At 46.4% G+C, this 11587-nt stretch overlaps 1 protein-coding gene across 1 annotated transcript; it reads left to right on the forward strand.

Moving 5' to 3' along the window:
- Nucleotides 1–9549: 9549 nt before the first annotated feature.
- Nucleotides 9550–11301, forward strand: Ppp2cal1 (protein phosphatase 2 catalytic subunit alpha like 1). Its single transcript, XM_039088980.2, has one exon. It carries the CDS (start codon nucleotides 9735–9737, stop codon nucleotides 10662–10664), a length of 930 nt encoding a protein of 309 aa, XP_038944908.1. The 5' UTR covers nucleotides 9550–9734; the 3' UTR covers nucleotides 10665–11301.
- Nucleotides 11302–11587: the final 286 nt, after the last annotated feature.

The following is an 11587-nucleotide window of genomic DNA, read 5'->3' on the forward strand; positions in this document are numbered from 1 at the left end:
GGTGTCCCTATTTGTTCATGACTCCCAAGGACAAGTAAGGCAAGAGAAACTTCTGGAAAGACGGGGTGTGGGGATGAGAACTTCTAGGAGCCACGTTACCAGCCTGGGCGGGTGGGGACATTGCTCAGTCTGAGATCACAGTGCAGCCCCTGTTTGCATGACATCCGAGTGGGGCCAGCCTGGCTCCTGCTGCTGCACAGGTGTCCCGTGTCATTTCCTTCCTGTGCGGCCAGAGGCGTAGTGACTGGCCTCAGACTCCCACGTGTTTTCCCCTTTTCCATTTCCTGTCACTGTTTTGAAGCTGAGAGGAAGAGAGGGTCTTCGATCTGATAACAGGGTTTATGATGAAGCTGATGTCACTGCTTAAGAGGAAGCCCAACCTGGGCTCAGGAGCGTCAGTGGCTGAGGTCAGCTAATGTGCTGGCCAGATAGAAGGGATGGGCAGTTTCATTTTAAGGCTGGGCACACAATGCTTTCTTTGCTCAGGGCTAAAAGAGCTCCTGGGGTGAGTTAGATCTGGTGAGAAGTGTGAACCTCATCCCTCTCTGTAGTTGATCCCTTGTGTGGACTCCAAGCCTTGCTTGTTAAAAAAAAATGATGTTGTCAGCTTGAAAAACAAGGCACGTTTAAATATGACTTGTTAATCTCCTTGTTTCTACTTCTGAAGTAAAACAAGTCTCAGTCATTAAGACAAACTGAGGTGAAAATTATTTTTTTTTCTTTTCTTTTTTTCAGAGCTGGGGACCGAACCCAGGGCCTTGCGCATGCTAGGCAAGCGCTCTACCGCTGAGCTAAATCCCCAACCCCGAAATTTATTTTTTTAAAAAAAACAGAAACAGGTTGACAAGATGACTCAGTGAATAAAGGTACTTACTTACCCTCAAGTCTGCTGCTCTGAGCTCAAGCCCCAAGAGCTACATGGTGTGGTGGAAAAGGAAAACTGACTCCCACAAGTTGTCCTTTAACCTCTGTATCTAAGTCATGTCATACACATGCCTTTATGCCCTCGTCTGCACGAGCGCGCGTGCACACACACACACACACACACACACAGAGAGAGAGAGAGAGAGAGATTGATTGATTGATTGATTGATTGATTGATTAAAAGGCATATGATAAATGCCTGAATTCTTAGCACTTGAGAGGTAAAGACAAAGCCTGAGTTCAAGGTCATCTTTAGCTACATGTGTTCAAGGTAGGCCTGGACTATATTAGATTCTGTCAAAAGAAAGAGAGAGGGGAGTGGGGAAAGGACTTAATATACACACATATACACATACAACACACATACACATACACATACATATGGTTTTTCAGACAAAGATTTTTTTTGTGTAGCTCTGTCTGTCTTGGAACTCACTCTGTAGGCCAGCCTGGCCTCAATCACAGAGATCTGCCTGCCTCTGCCCCCCAGGTGCAGGGATTAAAGGCATTCATCGCTATAACAAGATTAAAAATATATATATATATATTTTAAAAATCAGAACTTGATCAATATGGTGGGTAATCTTGGTTGTTGGTTTGACTAGGATCTGGAATTAACTAAAACCCCAAAATGGGGCATAACATGTGAAGGATTTTGCTTCATTTGAACTGAGAAGATGCCTTTCTAATCTGGGCCACACCTTCTGCTGGCAGCCTAGGGGCATGGAGAAAGGAATCCCTGCTCTTTGCCTCCTTGCCCTCACCTTGCCGGCAAGTGCATCCCTTCCCTGGTGTTAGCATCTACGTCAGGATCCTGGTGTATACTGAAGACCAGCAGAGACATCCACCTCGTGGACCGAATAAGTATTGGATTCTTGGACCTTCTTTAGGTGGACCGAATAAGTATTGGATTCTTGGACCTTCTTCTGTTCACAGTCAGCCATTGTTGTATTAGTTGGTCCACAGCCCGTGAGTAAAGCCAATAAATCTGTCTACGTAGACGTAGATTCATTCTATATGTTCTGTTACTCTAGCGAACCCTGACTAATACTACCAGTCGTGGTGGCACATACCTTGACTCAGAGCACTCAAGAGGCAGAGGTAGGTGGATCTCTAGGAGTTCCAAGCCAGCCCAGTCTACAGGAGGCATCTAATCACTACACAGAGAGAGAACTTAAGAACTGACTTAAACATGGGCGAAGGCCGTAATATATGTTTGTCCATAGAAGATATCAAAACAGCCTAGCTGTCCATAAAGAGCTGCTCAGTTCCTAGTCAGTGGAAGAATGCACATCAAGTCAAACGCTGAAGGCCAGAGCAATGGCTCCATCAGCAAAAGCACTTACAGCATGAGCATGAGGGCCTGAGCTCAGATCCTCACAACCCCTGTGAGCCAAGTGTGGCCTTGGGTTCAATCAGCAGCAAAGAGCAAAGCCAAGGCCAGCTACTTTCTGTCTCCAGTGGCTTGGCTCTTGGTCCCCACACAGGTGGTCATTCAGTGCTCATCCCTCTGTGCCTGGGTTCTTCCTCTGCAGCTGTCAAGGCTGCTCCATGCGCTCAGACTCCTTCCTGCTTGAGGCTGCACTATATTCTACTGCATTCTCTGTTCTGTTCACACGCTCACCTGTGGCAGGCACGCGGCTCCTTCTGCCTCTTGGCTTTGTGCCTAGCGTGGCCATGAACGTGAATGGGAAGTGAATGTGTGCGGTTGTTCCAGTTCTTGGTTTCCAGTCCCTCTCGGGTTTGCTTAGTAGTGGAATGCTGCTTCGTATGACTGCACGACACCTGCCCCATTTTGCCTTCACACAAGCAACGCACAAAACTTCAAAACTAGGTCTAGTGAAGGACAGCAAAGCATTTTGTTTACACTCCAGGTGAGTGTGTTTGTGGTGCAGTGGGCTTCAAGAGCAGCTCTTTGTTTTGCTTGTAAGTCGCAGAGCCTGTGAGCACAGATGGTGTCATCGATGCCAGCTTCTGCCATTGCTGTATTCTGCCATTGCACTCATTGAACCTGCAACGTCACCCTCCACTCCATCCCCTGACCTCCGAGCCAAGATAAATCAGTTGAGTTCGTGAGATATGAACATATTAGCTAATTTCAGCACAGGCACAGAATAGAGAGCCATGGAAGGAAGACCCCATACATAGCCTTCATTGCTTCAGAAACCCACCTGTCCTTAGACTGTCCCTTCATACAGTTCAGTCCCTTTAATTCAGGGCACAGGACATAGGGCCACAGAGGTTGGGGTACTCCTCCAACTCATACTTCTTGTGATGCAGCTGGAACTTGGGCAGGTCCCTCCTCTTCCCCTCTGTTAATCAGGCTTCCAAAGACTCCAGCAGCAGGTGGATTCATGAAAGCCTAAATCTGAGACAACACAAGACACATATGTGCACGCACACCCTCGAGGGTCTCTGGATCTGAACCTTCATTTATATGTGGTTGACCTAATTACTGTTGGTGATTCCCTCAAGATCCCATTGAATAAAACCCCAAACAAACACCACTGTGGCCTAGCACATCATCCTTAAGGTCCCTACTGTTCACACCGGCTTCCTCAAAAGAAGCCCCGGAGCTGGGGATGTGGCTTAGTCTGCTAGGTAAACATTCTAGACCATAGGTTCAATCCCAGCACCACAAAAACGGGATGTGGTAGTGCACGACTGTAATCCCACCACTACAGAGGTGAAGGCAAGAGGACCAGAAGGCTGAGGCCTATGTGGATGATGCTAAAACACCAGGAGTTGGGGAGGAGAAAGCAAGAGTCATGCAGCCATGTGAAATGTCCACACAAAGGAGATGCTCCTTGCACCATGGATTTCCAAGTCCATCCAAGCTTATATTTTCATTTTCCTTTTTTTTAATATTTATTTATTTTCATGTATGTGAGTACACTGTTGCTTTCTTCAGACACACCAGAAGAGGGCATCAGATTCCATTACAGATGGTTGTGAGCCACCATGTGGTTGCTGGGAATTGAACTCAGGACCTCTGGAAGAGCAGCCAGTGCTCTTAACCACCGAGCCATCTCTTTAGCCCTCATTTTCAAATCTACACAGACTGGACTCATGAAGAGGGTGTACTTGAGGCTGTTTGCAAGTCTTCTTCCTTCAGCCCTGGACTGCCTGACCTTTGCTGCCCTCTGGTAGGGCCAAGTAAGCCTTTGCTTTGGTGAGGACTGGTAGAGCACTTCCTAGTCCTCGTTATCTGCGAGTGTTGAGTTTGAAAAGTGCAAGGCACTGGCATGGCACAGTTTCTTTTCATTACTGTTAGTTATGAAAAGCTTGCAATGGCCGCTTACAGATCTGGGGGTATGAGTAGAAAAGCCCGACACTCATTTCCCACTGTCCTACATCATTGTTTTTGCTTTTGAGTTTCTTCCAGACTTCGTCCTGTTAATGTCCAGCTTCTGTAGTATTCAGTGTATCTGGATTGGTTCGGATCCTTGTGCTGTCGACTCTGACGGTGACATTGTGCCCACTGCTGACACACCACTTGTCCTCTGAGGTTGGGAACGAGGAGGGATGTCTACCCTGCCTCTTTCTGCTTCCCATCCAACTGGAGCATTAGCAAGTTCACAAGGAAGGCAAACAAACCCAAGCTTACAGATGTATCAGAAGTGGGATGGGGGAGCTAGCTATCTTTAATTTACAGGCAACAAATTTTTTTAAGTAGAAAGGTCAGTAAAATCTGAACATCAGCTAATAAAATGCATAGGAAACCAGCTGCCAAAAATGGTAAATGGAAGTTAAAAACACTTCCAAGTGGGGCTTGGTAGTGCACACCTTTGATCCCAGCCCTTGGAAGGCAGAGACAAGTGGATCTCTGTGAGTTCAAGGCTAGCCTGGTCTACATAGTGAGTTCCAAGACAGCTTCAGCTATCTATATCTATATCTAGAGAGAGAGAGAGAGCGAGAGAGAGAGACCCTGTCTCTATTTTTTTTAGAAACAGAGAGAGAGAGAAGAGAACTTGTCTCAAAACAAAAACAAAAATGAAAACATTTCCATTTACAAAAAACACAGATTACTTAGGCAAAAAATCCTTAAAACATATGTGCAAGATCTAGACCTTGAAAATTATAAAAGTACAGATGAAAATAACCAAAGATTTTCCCCCAAAATGAAGAGTGGGCCATGTTGGTGGAGGTGTCTTGCAAGCCTTGCACCACAGAGGCTGAGGCAAGTTCTAGGCCAGCTGGAGCTCTACAGTGACACTGGCTCAGGCAGCCTGGGTCAAACTCATGTTTTGAACACCTGGTTCCCAGCTGTGGGTACTGTTTCCGGGTGCTGTGGAGTCACTAGGATGTGAGGCCAAGTTGGCGGAAGCAGGTCATGGGGAACAGGTCTTTGGGTTACTTCCTGTCCTGCTCTCTGCTTCCTGACCTGACAAGTGCAGAACTGAGGGGTTCTGTCAAGTCTTCCCTTCTGTGACGGATGATCCCTCAGAAACTGTACAGTGAAATGAGCCTGTCTTCTTTTAAGTTGTCTGCCTCAGTCAGTTGGTCTTGGCCATGAGGAAAGGAACACATTTCCTAGCGAGATAACAATGTTAGAGGTAAGCAACCTGTGAAATGGAAAAGGCTTGTTTCTGCCCGCAACATCAGAGCTCCAGCCCTGAGATATAGAGGAAATTCAAGGCCAGCCTGGGCTATAGGAGCTCTTGTTTCATAAAACAAAACAACAAAAACCTAACTACTACAAAGACTTTATACTCCTATAAAACTATCCAGAGGGCTAGGGAGATGTCTCAGCGGTTAAGAGCACTGACTGCTCTTCCAGAGGTCCTAAGTTCAAATCCCAGCAACCATACGGTAGCTCACAACCATCTGTAATGGGATCTGATGCCTTCTTCTAGTGTGTCTGAAGACAGCTACAGTGTACTTATACATAAATAAATCTTAAAAAAAACAAAACCATCCAGAGAGAGGGTGGGAACACGAGTGTCTGTGTGGAGATCCATTTAAAGAGACACCAAAATGACCCTGTGTAAGTGTGCCTGACTATTTAGTGGGAAGTGGATGGTTTGGAGTTCAGTTCTTGCAAGATAGCTGGAAGACTGGAGGGCATGAGACTCAAGGAGGGAGTCTTGGTGTCTGAGGCGAAGTTCCCACAGCGACTAACTTAAAGGTGAAAATCTTAGAGGCGAAATGAAGGTTATGCGGAGGCACAGAGCTCTCTGAGGACATAGAAAGACGAGGGAAACATCAGAGGGGCTAAGTTCTGATTGAGAATTGGAGACCAGAAAACGGGGAGGACCACAGATGAGATGCTGGTGTTGCCTCAGCGGTGAGCTGTCCTGCGACAAGCTGAAGTATAGGGGCATTGTCTTCCTACTGACTGGCTGGGGAAGGGCTCAGCAGTCATGGAGAGGAACTGGAAGGGAATGGGTCAGTATGACAGTAATTTTTGTACTGTGACTTAGTTATTCTATTGCTGTGAGGAGACTGTTACCATAGGCCGCTCCTATAAAAGAGATCATTTAGTTTAATGTAGGAACCTTCGGAGGGTTGATCCATCATCACCATGGCAGCTAGCACAGACGGGAAAGCACTGGAGAAGTGGCTGAGAGCTCTACCTCCTGGTTTACAGGCAGCAGGCAGAGAGACACTGAGCCTGGCATGGGCGGTCCCTCGACCCTGCCAAAGTCCACCCTCAACACACCTCCTCCAACAAGGCCACACCTCCTGATTCATCCAATCAGGTCATCAACTGGGACGAAGCATTTAAATATATGAGCCTCTCTCAGGAGCATTCACATTCAAACCACCACGTAAGACCCCAATACTAGACAGACAACTCAAAAGAATGAGGACTTATCTTGGCTTGTATTGTTTTTTAAACATTCGATTTTACCAAATGAATACTCAGGAGCCAGATGCTGGGGTGAAGAAAGCCTGCTAGCTCAGAGAGAGCACCCAGCTGACCTTCCTCTTTGACCAGTGTCCCCAAAGGAAAAAGTGTGTTCTTCTCCACACCGTCTTAAAAGCACTTCAAACTGAGTAGTTAACAATCATGTGCCACCAGGGGCCACAGCAGTAGCCACACAATGTTTCTTTCAAGAGGTCATTTGTCACACACCATCCTGGCTTTCCAATATCTGGAAGCAACTTAACCTCAATACATGCAAGCTATTTTTTTTTCTTTTTTCTTTTTTTTTTTTTTTTTTTTTTTTTTTTTTTTTTTTTTTTTTTGGAGCTGGGGACCGAACCCAGGGCCTTGCGCTTGCTAGGCAAGCGCTCTACCACTGAGCTAAATCCCCAACCCCGCAAGCTATTTTTTTAATAGAGATTTTTAGCCCAGGCTAACCCTGACTTTTCAAACTCCCTATACAGCTAAGGATAACTTTGAACTCCTGACACTCCTACCCTCCCTACTTCTACTTCCCACGTGCCCAAATTACCATCATCCCTGATCAAGGAAGCTCCCTCTGGTCAGTGTCCATGTGGGCATGGCATGGGAAGGAAGCAGATAACGCTCAAAATCAGAGCAAGCTGCAGTGTCCAGCCAAGGGCAACCCTCAGGATGCCCAGCCAGTAATAGTGGGCTTGGGGAGAAGAGGGCCTGCAGAAGCAGGGGAGTAACTGATGAGGCCAGAATAGGTTTATGTTTGCATAAATACACCTGCGTTGTATCTTTTCAGTGTACACTAAGATACAATGTAACAGTGTAGCACTCCTGGTTATCCCAGGGAGAGGTTATGTAGGCTGGTAGAGCATGCCCCATGCTGTGTCAGGAGGTGGACTCCATCCATATTGTGTTCTCACATAGGATTTCATGCATGCTAGGCAAGCATCCTACCAACTGAGCTGAGCTCCAAATCTTCTTTGCTCCAATGACAAAGCAAGTGAGGCAAATAGCTGCTGAACAGATGGGCTCCTTTCAATAACAGAAAGGCAGAATCAACAAAAACAGGCAGAGGGAATATGAAAAGTAGACTGCAGAGAACTAAAATAATCCAAACACCATAAACCCGCAAAAGAAATCGCACATATGATCTTAAAGGAGGCACTTACCTGGTCAGGAATGCTAGCAATGTCTAGGAGGGCTCAAAAGACAACCAGAATGACTTAGATTCTGAACAGGTGTCTTCTCAGCTGCCACCTTAGGAAGGGAAAGGTCTCAGATACCCACTACTTTGCTGTCCCAGGGATGGTCAGCCACCCAGGCTGTCAGGCACTCGGGTATAACCACATTGACCATTGTTTAAAATACAGTTTACCTAGCTGTTTGAGAGAGCTGCAGCAAGACAAATGCACACCAGCATTAGCGTATGGCCAGCAGCACAGCGCTTGCCTGCTACATTGTTACTGTCTCCTTGTGTAACAAAATACATGATAAAAACAGCTTAGGGAAGGCTTCTTTTGGCTCCAAGTTTGGAGATACCGATCCATCATGGTAAGAAAGGTGAAAGAAGACCCGGCAGCTGGTAACACTGCATTCATAGAAACCAGCGGGGGCTGAACACTGGTGCTCAGCTCACTTTGCAAAAAAAAGATTTATTTTTATTATTTTTGATTGTGTGTGCACATGCTGCTTAACACTCAGAGATACCAGGAACGTCAGGTCTCTTGGAGCGGATGTTATCCACGATGTGAGTAGCCTGTAGTGGGTGCCGGGAACCAAACTCAAATCTTCTGAGAGCAGCGAGTGCTCTTAACTACTGAGCCCACTCCAGCCCACTGTTTTAGTTTCTTCTGTCCAGAATCCCTCTCCGTTAAACTTCTTTGCTGAGGCCCACAGCATTGTTTCTGTGGTAACTGTAAATAGAGTTGAGCACTTGCTCTTGGCTCTCCTATCTCAGCTTCCCCTCAGTGAGAGGCTAATATTATTCAAGACCTGAAATCATTGCCCTAACAGTAGTTTGGAAAACCAACGACCTGGAAGCTGAGGTCTGGATAAAGAGCTCCAGAGGACATCTTTGTGTTCCTGATTACAGCTGGACTCCCTTCATCTCATCCTCTGTATCAGAACACTGTGTCAGATTAAAAACCCTAAGCCCCTCCCGCCTTTGGATCAGGACCTCAACTGGTCTCCTCGACACTTTGCTAAATCCTCAGGCTTCAGTTCATTTTTCTTGGATAAAGCCAGCTGTCAAACTGCTAGAACAGTGTATCCCACTCTTAAATCAGACATGAGCTCATTGCCCCTTCCCCCACAGAAATCTACTATATAGCCCTGACTGGCCAGCCTGAACCTCAAACTCCTATGCAAAATCAATCAACCCCTTTCTAGTCTAGTGACCCACTCACACACAACACAATTCACCATGCTACACAGACTCACATGAGTAGTGTTCTCTTGGTGTACAAATACAGGTACAGGGGGTTGGGGATTTGGCTCAGTGGTAGAGCACTTACCTAGGAAGCGCAAGGTCCTGGGTTCGGTCCCCAGCCCCATAAAAACAAAACAAAACAAAACAAAAAAACAAAAAAACAAATACAGGTACAAACCCATCTCAGGGACTGCTGAGGGCATGGAATGAAGGGGTGGGGTTGAGTTTACCTCCAAGATGCTTTGGTTTCATCAGAAATTACCTGAAATTGACACTCATAAAACCCATAAGCCTTACTCCCCCTTAACTCCGGCTTTGTTCAGGCAATTTTTTTTTTTAACATAAAAGGCTGGGAAGTGACAGCGGCCGGCGGCCGAGCACTGCGGAGCGAGCCAGCGGGCCGGCGCCAGCGCCCAGCAGCCGCCTGGGGCCGCAGGAAGCACCCCGGGGAGCGGCGGCGGCGTGTGCGTGTGGCCCGGGTGCGGGCGGCGGCGCGGGAGCAGCGCAGAGCGGCAGCCGGTTCGGGCGGGCGGCATCATGGACGAGAAGTTGTTCACCAAGGAGCTGGACCAGTGGATCGAGCAGCTGAACGAGTGCAAGCAGCTCTCCGAGTCCCAGGTCAAGAGCCTCTGCGAGAAGGCTAAAGAAATCCTGACAAAAGAATCTAATGTTCAGGAGGTTCGATGTCCAGTCACTGTGTGTGGAGATGTGCATGGGCAATTTCATGACCTCATGGAACTCTTTAGAATTGGTGGTAAATCACCAGATACAAATTACTTGTTTATGGGAGACTATGTGGACAGAGGATATTACTCAGTTGAAACAGTTACACTGCTTGTAGCTCTTAAGGTTCGTTACCGAGAGCGTATCACCATACTCCGAGGGAATCACGAGAGCAGACAGATCACACAAGTTTATGGTTTCTACGATGAGTGTTTAAGGAAATACGGAAATGCAAATGTTTGGAAATACTTCACAGACCTTTTTGACTACCTTCCTCTCACTGCCTTGGTGGATGGGCAGATCTTCTGTCTACATGGTGGTCTTTCACCAACCATAGACACACTGGATCACATCGGAGCACTTGATCGCCTACAAGAAGTTCCTCATGAGGGTCCAATGTGTGACTTGCTGTGGTCAGATCCAGATGACCGTGGTGGCTGGGGGATATCTCCTCGGGGAGCTGGTTATACCTTTGGCCAAGATATTTCTGAGACATTTAATCATGCCAATGGCCTCACGTTGGTGTCCAGAGCTCACCAGCTGGTGATGGAGGGATATAACTGGTGCCATGACCGGAATGTAGTAACAATTTTCAGTGCTCCAAACTATTGCTATCGTTGTGGTAACCAAGCTGCAATCATGGAACTTGATGACACTCTTAAGTATTCTTTCTTGCAGTTCGATCCAGCACCTCGTAGAGGCGAGCCACATGTCACTCGTCGTACCCCAGACTACTTCCTGTAGTGAAAGTTTAACCTTGTACAGTATTGCCATGAACACCGTCTGTTGACCTAATGGAATCGGGAAGAGCAGCAGTAACTCCAAAGTGTCAGAAATAGTTAACATTCAAACTTGTTTCCACACGGACCAAAAGATGTGCCATATAAAATACAAAGCCTCTTGTCATCAACAGCCGTGACCACTTTAGAATGAACCAGTTCATTGCATGCTGACGCGACATTGTTGGTCAAGAATCCAGTTTCTGGCATAGCGCTATTTGTAGTTACTTTTGCTTTCTTGAGAGACTGCAGATCTAGGATGTAACATTAACACCTGTGAGTCCAGTTGACTTCCACTTAGCTGTAGCTTACTCAGCATGACTGTAGATGAGGATAGCAAACAATCATTGGAGCTTAATGAACATTTTTAAATGAGTACCAAGGCCTCCCCTCTTGTTGTGTTCTTTCAGGGATACTATTAATTTAATTGTATGATTTCTCTGCACTCAGTTTCTCCCTTCTCAAATCTCGGCCCTGCGTTGTTCTTTGTTACTGTCAGAAAACCTGGTGAGTTGTTTTGAACAGAACTGTCTCCCTCCTGTAAGATGATGTACTGCACAAGTCACCGCAGTGTTTTCATAATAAACTTGAGAACTGAGAAAGTCAGGTTTGAATTGTATCAGTGGGCACGACTGGTGCTGTTTATTAAACAAGATAAATCTATTGATCAATTTCAGAATTTGTAGAATTCCAGGTAAAGAAAAATAAAGATCAAGGCCACTGTGAAAAAAAAAAAAAAAAAAAAAAAAGGCTGGGAAGTTAGATCGGGGAGGCTGCCCACATAAAGGGATCAGCCACCCCTTATAAACCATCAAGAACCTTCCCTCAACTTCCCCAAGATAGAGTGGGAATGGCATTCACTCCCTAAATGACTACCTATTGTCCTAC

Source organism: Rattus norvegicus, chromosome 11 (genome assembly GCF_036323735.1).
Source record: "Rattus norvegicus strain BN/NHsdMcwi chromosome 11, GRCr8, whole genome shotgun sequence".
In the NCBI taxonomy this organism is placed as follows: domain Eukaryota; kingdom Metazoa; phylum Chordata; class Mammalia; order Rodentia; family Muridae; genus Rattus; species Rattus norvegicus.

Coding starts and splice junctions, on each gene's coding strand:
- Ppp2cal1 (XM_039088980.2), top strand. CDS start 9,735: ATGGACGAGAAGTTGTTCACCAAGGAGCTGGACCAGTGGATCGAGCAG.